This window comes from Falco naumanni, chromosome 8 (assembly GCF_017639655.2).
Source record: "Falco naumanni isolate bFalNau1 chromosome 8, bFalNau1.pat, whole genome shotgun sequence".
Taxonomy (NCBI): domain Eukaryota; kingdom Metazoa; phylum Chordata; class Aves; order Falconiformes; family Falconidae; genus Falco; species Falco naumanni.
In genome coordinates, this window is record NC_054061.1 from 4,045,366 (window position 1) to 4,062,619 (window position 17,254).

Here is a 17,254-nt window from a genome sequence, read left to right on the forward strand (position 1 = left end):
AGTGTCGCCTTGGGGCGAACCCTTCCTTTCCACCCCGGACTCCTTCTGAGGTGCGACACCCCCCCCAGCTTAAGAAACAAAACTCCAGAGGCACTGCTGAAATTCCGTAAAAACGTTAAAACTTTTATTTACAGGGTAAAGTACCATTTCTTAAAAAAAAAAAAAAAAAAGCCAAAACAAAAACCAAACCCACTTTGATAAGAGGCATAATAATAGAATAAAGCTCTTTATGTACAAAAATACAATTTTCATATGAATGAACATCTTGAATAAATTAAACCGCTCTCTGGCCCAGTGGCTGAATACCCCGTGTCTGCTCCTGCTCTAAAGCAAGACCGCCGCGCTGGGGGTCAGCATCTATAATGCATGAGCCTCCCGCTTGTCCGTCGGGCGCAGGGTCCCATCGGGGCCGGTGCTGGGGCCACCCCGGGAGGGGCTGAGCCGCCCCGGGAGCAGGGCAGGAGGGATGCGCTGAGCCCCGTGCTGCGCCCCGGGCCGCATCGGCCCCCTAAGCCTTTTCACGGCATTGTCAGGGCGTTCAAACCAAATTTTCATGCTCGTTTTTCTTCGCTGGAGAGCTACAAATTGTAAAATTGACTTTTCACCTCGTCTGCGGCAGCAAATCTGTCGCTTTTCTTCCCGGTTTTTGGAGTCGCACGGGAGGCGAGGCGGGGGTCGGGGGGGGAAGGGGCTGAGGCGGGGGGGGAGAGCGCTGAAAAGTGCAACGAGAGGAGGCAGCCCGCCCCCCCCCGCCCCCGGCCCTGGGGCAGAGCCGGGCGCGCCCCGCGGAGCGGCGCGGAGCGATGCGCACCGGCGGCGGGGCGGAGCGGAGCGGCGCGCACTAGCGGCAGGGCGCGCCCGGGGGCGCGGCGGCGGGCAGCCCGCGGAAGCTGCGCAGGCTGTCGGCGGGCGCGTAAGCGCAGTCCTCGGAGGTGGCGGGGCTGCTGGGGCCGGAGGCGGAGGCGCAGAGCGAGGGGGCGGACGGGGAGGCGCTGGACAGCCAAGAGCCGGCGTCGCTGCCCGGGCTGGGGGGCGCGGCGGCCCCGCGGAAGGTGGGGGGCGGCGGGAGGCACTGCTCGGCCAGGCGGAGGGTCTCGGAGAGGGCCCAGATGTAGTTGTAAGCGAAGCGCAGGGTCTCGATCTTGGTGAGCTTGGTGTCGTCGGGGAAGGTGGGCAGGACGCTGCGGAGCTCGTCCAGGGCGGCGTTGAGGTGGTGCATGCGGTTCCGCTCCCGGTCGTTGGCCTTCACCCGCCGGCTGCGCTTCAGCGTGTGCAGCAGCGCTTCGGTGCGCGCCCGCGCACGGCCGCGCCGCCTGCGCCGTTCCCGCGGAGCGCCGGGCGGCTCCGCTCCGCCGCCGCTGCTGGCCGCCTCGGCGGGCATCCTGCGGAGAGAAGGAGCCGCCGTCACTGCGCGGCCCGGGCTGGGGGGGGGGGGGGGGGGAGCGGAGGGGAAAGGTGCGAAGCGGCCGGGGAAGGGATGTAGGGGGGGTGGGGGGTGAGAGAGTGGAAAAGAAAAATAATAACTAAGCGGGGTGGAGGTGTGGGAGTGCTTGGCACGGCGGCGCTGCGCCGCGCAGGTGCCGGCTGCCCCGTACTCACATGGAAAGGCACTCCCGGGGACTCGGTTAAGCAATAACGGTATAAAAATAATAACGGGAAAAAGCAAAGCTTGCCGCTGGAGGGGGAGGCAGGGCGGACTTCGGTGCGGAGAGCCCTCCGCGGATGGGGGTGAGGGGGTGACAAAAAAAAAAGCCACCTAAAAAAAAAAAAAAGGAAAGGAAAAAAAAAAACCAACCAAACCACCAACCACCCCAAGCGAGCGGCGGGGAAAGGCGGGGCGGGGGGACACGCGACCGCTCTTGTCTTTGAAGTGCTGCGGGCCGCGATCCGCTCGTGTGAGCGGCGGCTGTGGCACACGACGGCGCGGCCGCCCGTACTTATAGCGGCGGGCGGACAATGGCCCCGTGGCCGCCCCGCGGGGCCGCGCCGAGGCGGCAGGTCGGCCCCGTGCGCCGCGCCCTCCGGAGCGTGCCCGCAATTACCGCGGGCAGCCGCGCATCTGCCGCGCCCCCGCGGGGGAGGGGGGGACGGAGCCCCCCCCCCCCCCCCCCCCGCGCTTTTGTCCCCTGTGTGCGGGGAGCGCCGGACAAAGCGAGGCGGGGGTGGGGGTGTCACCGGGCTCCCGGGTGGGTTTCAGCGGTGGGGTTCAGAAGCAGGGGGCTAGTGGGTGCCTCCAGGGGTGGGCTGTGGGGGTTTGCCCTGCCAGACCCCGGGGGAAGGTTGCTGCAGGTTTTCTGTGCACCTTGTGGGCCTGCGGCATGCTGCCCGGCAAAGTGGAACCCTCTGGAACAGTGGGACTTGAGTGCAAAGCAGGTCTGGTCCCACCTGCGTTTCAGAGGGGAATATCCACTTTGGTTTTAGTGTGCTTCACTTTGAAAAGGGTTTTGCAGGTGTTCAGAAAGTTAAAAATTCTAAATTATGTTTATTTTGTACGCTTCAGTGGCTGTGAGTGTATATATAGGATTCTTCTTTGTCCCTGTAGAAAAACAAAGAACTGTGCTGGTTTTATGGTAAAGTCGGTGCTGCTAATCCCCATTAAATGCCCAGGTATCCCCCATTTAACACCTTGGGAAGCCACAGGTTTGTACGTGGCTAAGAATTTTCTTAATTCTGACATCTGGCTTTTTGCATCCTGCCCTGGGTGCTGCGGGGAAGCCCTACTGCCAGCACCCAGGTACTTGCCTCTCGGGAAGGTTTCCCGTTTCACCGTCCATGGAGAGCCAGTTTCAGACTTCTGTGCCTAAACTCGTGTGGACTTACATGACTTCCCCTTACATGAAGCATGGATTCATTCCCCCGCCTGTGATCTTCTCCTTTGATAAACAGGGAAAATTGGGAGCGCAAGTTGCTGGCTTTATCTCTCCATTTTAAGTTCATAGCGACCATCCCTTGCTTGAACCCAAGAGAGGGGTTTGCCGTCAGAGTTACTCCTGCATCCCACCCTCCTTGCTCTGAGATGATCCCGACACCAGCACGCTGCCACAAGCAGCCGCCTTTGTGCCATAAAGATCACCCAGAGAAGTGAGCAATCCAAAAAGCCCTGGGTGATGAATATTAACGAGTCTCAAACTAGAAATAGTTTTCCAGTGGCTGAGCTTGCGGGATCGGCTCACTTTTGGCTTTTTAACATCTTCATACGGCTACAGACGGTGGATGCGCGCTATAACCCCGCAAGGCCAGGGGAGCGGAGCTCCGACAGGGACTGAGCCCTCTCCATCACCGGACCTACCATCAGGCTGATGTTTTTAGGGCCCGTGCATACGTAAGTGACTTTCTGCGCTAAGTAGTTCCACTTCACTGAGTTACTCATGTCCTTAAGTGACAGCACGATTAGAGGCCTCGTTGTCAGGCAGAGCTCGGCCCTGGAGCTTCCAGCGTGAGCCAGGAGAAGGGCAGAGGGATGGAAATTTAAAGGTTATCGGAAGCATATGGCAAAAATTGTTAAACTTTTGTTAATGTGCACCTTGTATATAGTGATATAAACTCCGGTGTTGTCCGCAGCGCTTTTACTGTCTTTTGTTTAGGTGTCTTTGAGCAGTCAATAGTTTATTCATTAAAATGTTTATGATTCCCTAGAGTTTCACAGACTTTGGCACAACCGATCACTTGTCTGAAAGTTTGCAGTGAAAGCACATTATTCATTAGTCCTTATCCATCATTTGCAGTTTGTCATTTGTTATTCTCTTGTTTTAAAAGTTTGTGCTCCAATCAAGGAGGGGAGAGAGCACCATGTGTCTCTGTGATCAGTCACAGCCATGAATAGCCGGAGCTGAAGTGAATGTTTCACAAACAACCCATAGGCTGAAATTTGTTTGCATAATCTATTCACTGCGTACTTATGAATAACGAATGCATTCACAGAACCAGAATTGTTTCAGGAAGCCTTCGCAAACAGAAAGAAGTGCTAAATATCTTGGATAATTTATTCCCGATGAATAATTCAACCAGTTCTATCGCAGGCAGTCTACTAATTTTGCAGATAAATTATTCAGCCGACACAGATAATGGCTCTTACACCTTATGGGCCTGCTCCTATGGAAGTCAGCTGCTGAAGTTTTGTCAAGTTTTCTGGGACTGGGAAAGAAAAAAGTCCCCAAATGAAGCAGGACCTTTGATTTCAAGGAACACAGAGTGCGTTCCCAGCATCTTGCTAATGGCCTTATTCTGATTTTTGCCCTTTGATATTAACTTCACCTTGGTGTGAGTCAGATGGACTCGTGGATGTTATTAGTTACATATTCTGAGCTCTAAGGAAGCTTGCCATAAATACCATTTGCCTTGAGACACCTTACAGCTCTTCAAAAAAAAGGATGAAAACAAGTTTCAAATGGTGTTTTTTACTATGGAAGCCATAAAAGCACAGCTGGATCGACCCATCCTTTGCCCATCTGAAACTGGAGAAAACAATTGTGGGCACGTTTCCATGCAGCACGTTTATCACTTGGTGGGGCCTCGGGCATGAAGCTTGCTCCTCCACCCTCATGTTGAGATGTCTTGTGTTGGGTCTTGCTCGTGGCTGGACTCAGAAAAAGTGGGAATTAATAAATAAAGGTGGAAGAAAGGCTGTTGGAGATAGGTGCCATAGGGCTCCTACGTGCCGGCAGTGCTCGCAGCGAAGGCTGTGGGTGCTCGCTGCTGCTCTGAGTGCACTGTTTCTAGCAAGGGAAAGGTGGGTCCATGAGAAGATGCTGTTCCCTGGGAAGTGTTTATCATACCTTGTGAAGGTAAATAAATCTCCACGTTGGAGGTGAACCTCGCATTTCAAAAATTACCGGAGTTCCGGTCATTACAGCGGTGTTAGCATCACTCTTCTCCCCAAGCATGGAAATAAGTGGTTCGGTAAAACTACTCTCACAATTGGAAGATGTCTCAGAGAAGTTAGAGGTACTTCATTTTTACTTTTTTTTAAGGCTAAAGATGCACATCAATACAACAACTCACTAAACTCTCTGTTTTGTTATGTTGGTCCGTGAGGGCTTAAACTAATGTTGGGATGAGTGTCAAAATGATGTGTCAAGCAGAATCTTGCTTTTTTGCTCCCTTGTTGTTTGAAAGCATGGCCAGAGCGAGAAGGCAGAGCTTTCTGTGGAAGATGCTTTGAACTGAATTTGGAGAAGTGACATGGCTGGTGGCAAGGCCACCACCCTGGGAGCAGCAAGCTCAAGCCAGCGTCTTGCAGGAGTGAAGAGAGAGTCATGCTCACTCACCCCTGGGGATGCCCAGGTCGATGCAGCAGGAATTTTAAAAACAGATAGAAAACGAGAAGATGGCTTGATGGGCCACTGACGTGGGCATGATATGGAGTGTGGCGGCTGCTTGTCCAGCCTGGGCTGGGGACAGTAGCGCAGCGAGGGCTGGCGGCATGGGCATGGGCGTACGGGGCACGGTCCTGGGACCCATCACCCTACCAGTCAGCTCCCAGCTCCCAGCCCGAGGCTGCCAGAGGGTTCAGGGGTTCAAGCCTTGGCTGCTAACTAATGGACAGCCCTGTAAGTCCAATATTTGAAAGGGATCTGAGCCTGCATGGAGGCAGCATTAACCCCTTCTGGAGCAGGAGCTGGTTCTCCTCCTGGGGAAGCGCCTCGGGAGCAGCTCAAGGGCTTTGTCTCTAAAGGATTTAGTCTCATCTCCTACCTGCCTGCAGGCAGCGGGAGGCCTTGGGCCACGTGCTGGGGGCAGCGGCGGGAGGGGAGCATGGGGGCATCGCAGGGAGGGTCCCCGAGTACCGGGGGGTCCTGCCCTGGCGGAGCTGAGTTTGCTACAAAATCCTGCACAAGTGCTTGGGAGCCGCAGCCAGGGCTCAGCCCCTCCTGGGGCTCTGCAGAAATAGTGGGAATGCTTTATTTTCAGGTTTTAAATGTGTGATGTAACGTTTTCCTTCTTTTTGGAATGGGAGGGGGGGTGGCGAGTAGGTAAACGATTGTTCCATGCAAGCACAAATGTATTTTGTTTGTTGTAATTAAAATGTTTTAATGAGACAACCATAAAATCAACCATTAATTATTTTTTTTCAAACACTTCTGCTTCCTTTTGAGCTAGGTCTATTTAGAAATAGTTTAGAGAGTAGCCTGCAGTTTTATTCTTTCTTCGGTATTATACACAGGAGTGGAGAAGTCATTTATAAATAATTACACAATGTTTTGGGTCTTTGGGTTTGTATAATATATCAAAGCGATTAGTACACGCATTGTTCCATTGTAAATGGTTTTTTTCCCTTCCTTTCAGTTTCACTTGCCTTGTCTTCTATCTAAACCTTTTTCGTGAAATCCTTTGTCTTCCTCATTCTTTTAGCTTGTTACAGTGCAGGGACATTCTTCTTATTCAAACACTCACAGCATGAGCAAAGAAAGCTACTTCTGTCGCATCTTAAGTTTTACCATAACTTTCTGGCATTTTCTTTTCTTCCAGTTTTCCCAGACTACTGATAGGGTAATGAAGAATTATAACATACATCAATTATTGGTGCTCACGGTGTATTATGCTCCTGAATTCAAGGGGAGATAAAGAGGGGAAGAAAAAAAAAAAAAAAAAGCGCCACTTTCTGTGGTTTTGAGGCACATGAGAGAGGACTCGGCGCAGATTATTTATAACATCTTTCTGAGCATCAATTATGTTTGACTCCTACAACCACTTCCTTGTCCCACTGGTTTTATGGCCAGAAGGAGTCATTTTTGTGTGTGGTAGCTGCGGCATTTAGCTTGTTTCTTTTATGAGGAGCCCAAACAATGCATCTTCAGGCCAAACAATCTATCTCCCCGAATAATAGCCCGAATGTCAGTCAAGTGCTGAGGGCTGGGAAATATATGATCATGGTAAAGGGCCACGGGAAGAAAGCGTGGAGATGGAGGGGTTTGCGCGGGGTCCTCGCATGGCTCCCCGGCACCCAGTACCCCCGGGGAGCTGGCCTGGACCCAGTGTGGGGCGCAGGTGCCCGGAGATGTGACCGGCTGCCTGAGGTTTCAACACCCCGAAGCTGAGTTATTCAAGGAAAAGGGCCAAAGCCTCTTGGTGCAGTCACGCTGCTGGGGCACGCTCCCCACCTCCTGGCTACCACATTAACTGGGAAAAATGAGATTAGGATGTCACCTCAGAGAAACGAGCCCTTTTTTTTCCCCCCACCTTATTGTGCGAGAGGTTTTTCTTCTCTTTATTTTCCCCCTCCACCTTCTCCCGCCCACAATTCTACCTCTTTTGTTGATTTGTATTTTGTTAATTGAAGCTAGAACACTTATCCTAAAAGAAAAGGACAAAATTCATTGACCGCCCTGCGGAAGAAATCCCCCCAACAACGTGCAAAGCGGGAAGCTTAACTACATGCTGAGATGCTCAGGTTTTCTTTTATACCTTCCATATCAATAATTCTGCTTCGGAGGGGCTTTTATTTTTATTTTCTTTTAACTGCAATGAAGATAACTGGGAAGAATTGCAGCACCATAACGGTGGAATGAAACTGAGCCTGAGCTCTTGGGGGGGCTCTGGGGGTTGTCCCCCTGGTTTTGGGGATGGAGTCTTGCAGCCGGGGGAGGATGCTAGGGGACCACTGGCAGCCCGTGGGTCCCCACCGCCCCGCCGCAGGGGCCTGGAGGATTTGCTGCCATTTGCATAGCAGGTGTTGGGTCCTGAGCCATTATTCCTTAAGGGAGTTTTAATATGGGATAAATTACTGGGAATTAGAAGGAGGCAGGCGACAAGAAAAGTGCCTGTGGAGTCTTCTCCTGGCCGTGGCAGGGGAAAACAGAGAGAATAGCTAAAGAAAAGGAGAAAACCCCAAATGCAGCAGCTCCTGCCCCAGCCTGGGGAGTTTGGGGTGCACAGGGGTTGGGGGGCAGCTCTCATCGGCTTCTGAAATTCAGGTTTGAACTCCAGAACGCAGTAATCCCAGGGACAGTAATACGATTACTGGCCTGAGGATTTTTGAGTGAGTAGGTCTGGTAGGGGAGTTTAAAATGTTAATCCCTGGTATAATCCCTCCCTGGCATTGTACGTACAAGGCTTGCACCCGCAGAGGAATTGCCTGCTTCCTTCCCTGGGCTGCAGGGCGGGAGGGCAAGGCTGGGGAGCAACCCTCACGCTGATGTGCACACACAGACCCATGTGTGTACACACGCACACCTACGTGTGTCCACCACATACGTGCATACATGTGCACACAGCCGTGTGCCCACATCCTCATGCACACTCACATGTGCGCACACACACGCAAGCACATGTGAACGCACGTGCATGCATGCAGCTCCTGTGCAGAGCTTTACTGCTGTCGTGGAATCATAGAATCATTTAAGTTGGAACGGACCTTTAAGATCCCAAAGGTGTCTTGACTGTCCTAAGAACTGCAGTGACAGCTTCCAGGGATATTTGTAATGCCTGTGGCTGTCGTACCTGGGGTCATACTGGCCTGTTTGTCGTGTTTTTGCAATGCCTGGCTCTGGCCACAGCTAAGGCCAAGACAAATTGTTAACAGCAGTGATGGTACCGATTTTTGCACACATACATAGGGGTATATATGCATCTGCACACAAAATGGGAGAGGAAGGCTGGATCATCGGTGTTCCCAGGGGGTCTTGATCAAAACTTTGTATCATGGCTCAGACAATGCTTTGCCCTGTCAATTAAAGTAGACGTACACGAAAGAAAAAATGAGATGCTTCATGTGTTTTTAAGCAGAGAGTTGTCCTGAAATGGATCCTCCTGCAGGCTTTTGTTGCAGGTGGGAAAGGTTTGCCCTTAATTTTTGTTTTGGCCCTTTGTAAAGGGACATCAGTATGAAACCATCCAGATGCTTTTCACATCAAAGGAGGCTGGATGTATTATGTATAAATAGAGGCCATCTATAATAAAAGACGATGAAGTGAGGAAGAAGCTTCTATCTCCTCAATAAAAAATAAAAAAAATAAAACAGGTGGATTCACCCCAAAAGTGATGGAAGAGCTGGGCAGGGACCCGCCGGTGTTTGCCGGAGCCCCAGCGCCTGGGAAGAGCAGGGCAGGTGGGAAAGGCGAGAGGGCAGCTCCAGCCACTGGCCCTGGGCTGTGCCGGGCAGAGCCCCCCACCCTGACCCCCGGGGGGGCCACCTTTAGGGTGCCGACCCCGCAGCCCTGGCCATGAGAGGGCCGAGGGTGACACCCCAAGGCACAGCGCTGCAACCTCGGCGGTGCGGAGTGAGGGGCTGGCATCTCCCGGGGCTCCAGAAAAGCTCCTGTGAATGAGGCTTATTTAGCAAAGCAAAACCTGCTCTACTGACATAAACCCCTTGCTTTCCTTTGGGCTTATGCTGTCATGTTATTGCATATATTGCAATATATATTGCAAAATATGTGCTTTTAATTATCTCTATAAAGCTGCATATACTGCAATACATATTGTAAAATATATATTCTTTTAATTAGCTCTATAAAGCTGTTAGGGGACCTTGAGTACAATTGCAAAGATTTCTGAGCAAGAAAAAGTGAAAGAGCTTTTCCTGGCTGAGGGCTGGTGGCTCGGGGCTGTCCTGGCTGTGGCGGGTGCTGAGTTCTGCAGAGCCGGTGTCGGGCCCCGGGGAGGCGGGCAGGGCTGGCCGAGCAGCGGGGACCTGGGTCAAAATGGACTTTGCAGGTCAGAGGCCAAACAGCGAAGCTGGGCTGTGGGCAGGGCAGAAGAAATTTAGTTTGGCTTAAACAGATTATGATTTTTAGAAATGTCAAAATGAAACATCTGGTGGCTTTTGAATTAAGATGCTTAGTGAGAACACACTGAGATGGTACCCCAGCTTTTTTTAAAGTCACTCTTTTTTTTTTTTTTTTTCCTGCACCGACTCAACTTTTTGAAGGGCGTCCACTGTTTTTCAAACAAATTTCAGGAAACTTAATTGAAAGCAAACAGTAAAAATCTTGCAGATCTACTCTGCTTTCTGGAATGTAAAGGAGTACCTTACACCGGCTCTGGCTATCTGTTTAACTGGGCTGCTTTGCAGTTCATTACCTTAGTATTATATGTGCAATATATCCTTTATAGTTTCCATTCTTCAGGGACAAAACCACAGGTATGAACGTCTTAAATTCTAGTCTGAATCACCCCCCTGTTAGTGTGAGCAGCTACAGCAAAGGTGAAGGACTCAGTCCTGCTCTTCACCACGCTGACAGCCAAGTATCATCTCTTTATGATGATGTCTCTGGGTATAAAAAGAAAAATAAAAGCATAGTGTTAAACTATAGGTGTAATGGCCCTTGAAAACTCCTGGGCAGTATATGGGTCCCGTGTGCTGCATTGGCTGGGACCAGTACCTAAGGATGCAGCCGAACTGGGCAGAGCACCAAGGGAAAGGTGCTGCGCCTCGTGCCTGGAGCGGGTCCGGGAGGCACCAGGGCATGCAGGTAAGCTGGCCCCACGGCTGGCTGGCAGGAACAGCTTTCAGGGTATGTATTAGCCCTTGTAAAAACTGAACTTTTTTCTACTAGGGTAGCTTTAAGTTTTCGGTCTGCTACTACGTATTTCAGAATGGCTTGAAGGGGTGAAATGCTAAATAAATACCAAGTGCTAGTGCTAGCGGTCAGGGAATTAGAAAGACAGTGGAGTAGCATGATTAAGGGAAACTAAATGTCATCCTAGGTGAGGCTCTTTTTTTCCTTGGGGCCGTATGCACTTGCACAGTAACGACCTCTGGCTAACGAAGGGAGGAAGGTTTGGCTGATGTGTCTCTGCTGAGCCTCTGCGGCCGTTGGGGTGCTGCTTTCTTTTCCAACCTAAGTGTGTACTGAATTGCAATGAATTCTGCTTTCACAGATAAATAGTAAAATAAGTGCAATTGCTAATTATTAAGGGAATGTACTCCTTCAGACTATAGGTATCCTTTGTATTTAACCCTCTTGGATAAAAAAGTATTGTTTTTTCTTCCGCCTTGGGTTTAATGCACTGCAGGTCTTAAGCCAGTTTCTGTTTACTCTGGTAGGAACTAGAGATAATTTCTCTGGAGTTGGTACAGGTACACTTCTCCGAAGCGGCTGGCAGAGGCAGGGCTCAGCCTCTCACCCCACTGTACAGAGAAGGGGATGTGACAGGGCTGAAAAATCACAGAGAAATGTTGTTCACAAGATTGCTTTTTTGTTGCTTGTCTCATAGGCCTTATGTATATGCAGATAGTACCTGTCCTAACAAGTTGGTGTTTTTTTGGTGTGAGTTTTTTTGTGATTTTTTTTCCCTACTCCCAAAGAGTATGACTTTGTTTTTTATAGTGTTTAGGAGTATTTATCTTTGTTAACCTACTAATGACCTCAGACCCACACATCACATGCCAGGTGCTGGGAATTTGGCTCTTTAACTAATAACTCCACCCACAGCCTACACTAGAAAAAGAGATTCCCCCCGCCCCCCCCCCCCCCCCCCCCCCCCCCCCCCCCGGCTTGTAAGTGATGGGGACAGCCACAAGATGTCAACCTCCACCAAGCTGCAGCTCGGAGCCAGGTCTGCGCTCGGCTGTTGCTGGGATGGGTAACACTGCGCGGAGGCTCTGCTGGAAACCTCTGCTTCAAGTAAGTGGGAAAAAATCCCCTAGAACATGGAAAATTGATTGCTTTTACCGCTATTCTTTATTTCTATTTGTTTTCTTTTGTTTTTTTCCCCCTGCAAGCTGTAGCCAAATTCAATGTTCTTGTCCCCATGTGTAGGAAAGGGAATGGGACTTAGAAAGAGCGTGTTATCCATAAGAGGTAAGGTCAAAGATGGGTGAAGAAAAGGAGTATTATCAATTCCATGTTATATTTCTTTGTATTTAAATATATATATATGTGAGTAGTGAGTGACTGGGGTTCCCTGCCCAGCCATGGGAGCTGTGCACCCAGGGCTCCTCTCCTGCAGGTTGCAGGATGCTGTAATTGCCCTTAAAACAGAGCAGTTGGCATCCAGCCAGCTACTTGGGTTGTGATGCAGGCAGCATAGAGCTGAAACTCTAGGAAAACAGGAAGGAGATTGGTTTTCCCATAGAAAACCATGTCATTCAGTTTGTGTTTCAACTCCAGATTTCAAGCTTGCTGCTTTCCAGCTTCTGTCGTCAACTTTTACAATAAAAGCAATCGAACCCCCAAGCGATGACCCTTCTTGCTGATGTGGGGTCAGGAGGGCCAGCAAGGGGTTTTGGGCTAGGACCCCGACATGCTTGCTCAATGCTCCAAGCCAAGCAGCTGAGGTCAGGTATGGCTGCTCTGAGCAGTAATGCTGCTGACTTTGTGTCTTCTCTTCTGGGCACTGTGAAGGTTTTGTCCTCCATCCTTTCCTCCTGATCTTGAAAAAACACTCCCCAGGTCTGACAAACCCAAGAAGTTCTTTATTATTTTTTTCTTTTAAAGCTGTATTTGACTTTTTCCCTTTGTAGATCAGCATTTCCAGGCAATGTTATCCAGTATTGTTGCTCTGTGCAATTGGAGTGTTGGGATTTTACCTTCTGGGCAATGCCAAACCTCCTCTCCTTCCTTGCAGGTGCTCCCCTTGGGGATGCAGTGCGTGGTGGTCCTGCTCTCAGCCTAAGGTGTGCCTTGCTTATCAAGTGCGGTGGCTTTCTGCAAAAGCCCTGTCTCAAGTGCCTTCAGACTCAAAGTAATTCTGAGGATTTTTTGCTTTTATTTACTTTTTTATCCCCTAGCTTCACAAAGCCTGTGCAGCCTGGGCTCAGCAATGGCTGCAGTAGCTCGTGGGCAGGTGGCATCACTCAGAGGCAGGTGTGATGATTTAACACTGATTGCTGTAATGAGGAAATGGATTTTCCTGGCAGAACTGTTTTAGCTGTTCCACAAAAATAGAGAGGGAAACACCCTGGCAGTCACTTACAGTTTGAATTTGGGAGGTAGCACTTGGCAAACTGGTTTTGCTGGGAAGGAGTGGTGCTTGACTGGGAATTACTGGTCTGAGGAGGGAGCTGAGGAGCTCCAGGTTGTTTTTTTCTTAATGTAGTTGCAGAAGTGATAAGTCCTCTAGACTTAAGAGAGGAAGCTGAAGTAAACCCCAAGGAAGGATGTAAATGGTGCAATTATGAAGGTAATAGAAATGGAGAAGTATTTTTATGCAACACAATGGAATGGGCAGTAATGAGGCAAAAACGCTGAGGGATGAAGACAAAAGACACTTCTTCCGGGATTAGAAGTGAGCTCAAAACTGCCAAAGCCTACTGGAAAAGGGGGAAGAAAAAAAAAAGCCTGTTGTGGCATTTCTTTTCCTTTTCCTTTTTTTTTTCCTTTTAATAAGCTTCTTTTTCTAGGAGTCCTGAGTGTTCAGAGGTAGCACGCTTAGTGCCTAGTAACCCAACAAAGCTTCGATTGGTGGCTCTGCGGAAAGATTTTCTTTTCCTTGCAGGTTTCTAACCATGAAAAAACACTGAGATCAGTTGCTTCAGAATCCTTAATTAAACACAACAAAGAAGGGCAATTAGAGCTGTGTTTTGCTTCTGTCATCCAGCAAATCTTGCAAACCTCAAACTGCTTTTCTTGCCCCAAGATTTATGATGGGAACAAATCATAATTATTCCTGTAATTATCAGCCTTAAGCGAACACCAGCAGGATTTATTTATTTATTTTTCCTTGGGGGGGAGGCTCTGAAACCTATCCAAGAGGAATTTGCTAACCTCTTTTGTTGTGCAGGAAGAAAAACAAAAACACAGGCGTGGTGATTTTTCCCAGGCCTTGGCCGCCTGCCTCCCTGTCACTTCGTGTCATGTCATTCCTCCCTCCCGAGCCCTGCGTGCCCGCTTGCAGAGAAGCAGCTCCTGTTGTGCTGGATGCCCTCCATGTGTGTCGTCAGGGCGGTCTTTGCCCAAAGAGCTGATGATGCAAACAGCCAAAAGATGAGAGAAAAAAAATTCTAAGAGGATTTGAGTGCTTCAGAGGTTGGCAAAAGGGCCAGAAGTAGAACCTGTCACTCAGTGTTCAGAAAATAAATGCTCCTGCATGGTGCATCTCTACAAAGCATTTCCTCCAGGGATCTTGGCTTTGTTTTGGTGGTTGAATGAAGTTGTGCTCGTGCTCAGCAAGAGGGACCAAGTTCTCCTCCTCAGGCCTCTGTGTGGCTTTTTTTTACTGCTGGGAAGTCAGATGGTCCTGTCCAAGGACAGGACTTGAATGCGATGCCTGGGGAATGGTGCCGCATGGGGTCCTGTGGGTCCTGGGTTTGCTGGTGGCAGGAGGGAGAGCCACTGGGTAAGGAAGCAGAGTGCCTTGGTATCCTGGGCAGCAGCTCTTGATGGTTTTAAGGGATTTGGGGCAGGTGGTTTGGGAATGAGTCTTCCCATGCTGGTGTTGCAATGCAGTTTCCCATGGTGGTGTGATGGATGTGGCTCCTGTAGACACAGTGGCAGCCAGGTGTCCTCTTTGCCCTCAGCGTGCATGTTCCACATTAACAGGGTAATAGGACTGTGTAAACTTCTGGGCAGGTTTCCCAAAACACAGCTGCATTTTCTTTGCTTGGGGGGTTTTTTCCCATACCCAGATAAGGAAATGCAACAGTTGAAGCTTTTCTTGCAGAGCTGGGGAAGAGCGTTCCCAACATCAGCAGTGCAGTGAGCAGTCTCCAGGCTGATTTATAATGCAGCTGGACACAGGGCTGTAGAGGTGTCCCCAGGCTGCCTGGGAAGGTTTGTGGTTGCCACTAGATGTCCTTTCAGCCCTGCTTTCCTCCAGAGCAGCCATCCGGGCTGGGATCTGCTGGCCATGGCCCAAGAGCCACCGAACACCAAAGTGCTGTGGGGCAACGGGGCTGAATCCTGGGCTGCTGGGGCCTCCCCAACATCCCTTTGGTCTCGCACAGCTTTGTCTCGTGTAGTGCTGGCTAATGGAAATGAGGATGCTTTGGTTGCTCAAAACCCAACTTCTGGATCTGTGCGGAGCGTTAAATCCGTCAGCATCTCTAGTAGGACTCGGGGACTGTTACTGCATTGCTGCCTGGCCAGGGCCACTGGTTTGTAGGGGTGATGGCCAGAGGGGGCAACCTTGGAGGGTAAAAAAAGATGACAACTCTGGTAGTCATCTCTCATGTGAAACGGAGACAAACAGGGGCCCAATTTTGTGCAGGGTTTTAGCTTTCTTTCTATGAAATGGTAGCCCACATACCTTTGTGGGCATGGTCCATCAGAGATGGAGGGTCGGTCTTTCCCGATGTGTGTGGTGTCAGAAAGCAACAACTAATAGTGCTGTGGGATTTTCCAGGATGCCTGAAATTCAGTGAACAATTAAGATTTCTGTAAGGTGCATATCTATACCTACAGGCACCAAAAATCCCTGTAAGCATCTGGAGCTCTGTGCTCGTGAAGGCAGCTGCAGCTGCTGTTCCTCAGGCAATGGCAATCCCAGTTGTTATCCTGGGGTGGGTTATGTCAGGTAAAGGAATTAGATGAAATCTGCTTTGGGGGACTCTGCCAGAAACATGTGCTGGCTTTAAGGATATCTGGGGGCTCACGGGGTGCAGCCTTTCAGGGCAAACCAAGCACCCTCCTGGAAGCCGTCGGATCTTTGTGGTGTAAGATCAGCGGGTAATAACAGACATGGAGGGTTTCTGATAGAGCAAACACAGCGTCAGTGAGAGCTGCAAACAGTGATCCTCAAAAATACTGATTTCCATTTGTGACCCTGTGCATCCCAACCCATTGAAGGGAACAAGCTGAACAACAAATCCTGGCACGAGTGCTACGTGTAGATCTACAGGGTGCCAAAATGGGGAGCTGCCCTGGCATGCAGTCAGCGTGGCCAGGGCTTTCAAGTTGGGCTGGTGTCCTGGGTCTGAAGCCCAAACTCAGCCAACAGCCAAAACCAGCTTCCCTTTTTCCAAAGGTGCTGAGAATCTAGCAGTAAGTGAGGTCTTCGGATGCTGTTCACAACTGCATTTAGATGCCTCACTTTTAGATGCTGGCTTTGGAGGTAAAATAGCCAAAATACGGCTGGTGTTTCATTTGACCTCATGGGAGGTGTGTTTTGGAGCGTGGAAGCTCTGTCTGGGTTTGCATAAAGCCTGCTGAGTGATGTCAGGTTGCAGGGGGGGGCCTTTACCCTAGGACAGGCACAGCTCCCTGGCTGTGGGTCTCGGTGGGATGGTGAGTTGAGGGAGCAGTGCCTTTTTATTCACATTTGTTCCCGTTCTCCACAAATGTGGGTCCAGAAGGTCCCTGACTGTTTAATTAGCTCTGAGCATTTGTGTTGCTGTAGCACTGCCTGCAGCTTCCCACCCAGGGCTCGGGGGTGACCAGTGCAAACCCCCAGGCCTCTCTGATGACTCTGCCATCATGTGCCACATTTGCTCCCACAGCCCTGACAAAACCTCGTTAACGCGGGGTCAGCTCTCCCACCGCCTGGATGTGGTCAGGAAAGGTCCCCATGTGTGTAGCAATCCGGCGTGGCTTTGTGTCTTGATTTAGGGAGCCTGGGGGGAGCTGGGGCACAGCAGGCAGCTGGACCCGCCGAGAGCACCACACCACCTCGCATGGACCACCAAGCACCTATCGCTTCTTAATAAACTTTTTGGCCATTGCTGACCTAGAGCTTATATGAACAAGTGAAAGGCAAGTGGTGAAAGGGTCTGCGTAACATTACTAATCCCACATAGCGCTCTCACTGAAAAGGCGAGGCAGGTCTCCCTGCTATTGTGTCCTTTCTCTGCAGCTGTTTGGTTCACCCTCGTGCTTTTATTAAAATCTGATCGTGCCATTTCTGAATGGGTGCAGCCTGTGGATACCCAATGCCCGGGGGAGGGATGCTGGGGGGCACGCAGAGGTCTCTGGTGCAGGGCTTGGTGCTGTGTGTCTGTGTGCTCCTGCCTGCAGTGTGCTGGGGGGCAGCTTTGCAGGCTGGGTGGGGGGCTTGGAGGCTCCACGAAGGGTTTACGTCCCTGCGATGTAGCATCAGTGCTTGAGTAAAGGAGCTGTGGGGTCTGCTTGTGCTGCTCCTGCACCCCAGGATGAGGCAGGGCTCCAGCTTACCCTGCAAGTGTTCAAGCCCTTAGGATAGTAAATTGGTAACTGTGGTGAGCAGCTGGGGCTGGCTGCTGCGTGCTCAGACCATACCTCAGCAGCTTAATTTTTCAATCTCAAAGCACAAATGTATGGTCTGTACATTAGGGAGGTTGGACTGAATGGTCTCCTGTGGCTTTGCAAACTGCAATCTGGTGGGGAAAACGAAAGCAAACCTTAAGGCTGCTGCCAAATCTACATGGAGGAGGTACCTACCTATATATATGTACACACAT

General features: G+C 50.5%; 1 protein-coding gene across 1 annotated transcript; it reads right to left on the reverse strand.

Moving 5' to 3' along the window:
• Nucleotides 1-841: 841 nt before the first annotated feature.
• On the reverse strand, nucleotides 842-1,381 carry NEUROG1 (neurogenin 1). Its single transcript, XM_040602632.1, has one exon. It carries the CDS (start codon nucleotides 1,379-1,381, stop codon nucleotides 842-844), a length of 540 nt encoding a protein of 179 aa, XP_040458566.1.
• Nucleotides 1,382-17,254: the final 15,873 nt, after the last annotated feature.

What these genes read in the sequence shown, in the direction of transcription:
- NEUROG1 (XM_040602632.1), bottom strand. Translation starts at nt 1,381, where the DNA reads ATGCCCGCCGAGGCGGCCAGCAGCGGCGGCGGAGCGGAGCCGCCCGGC.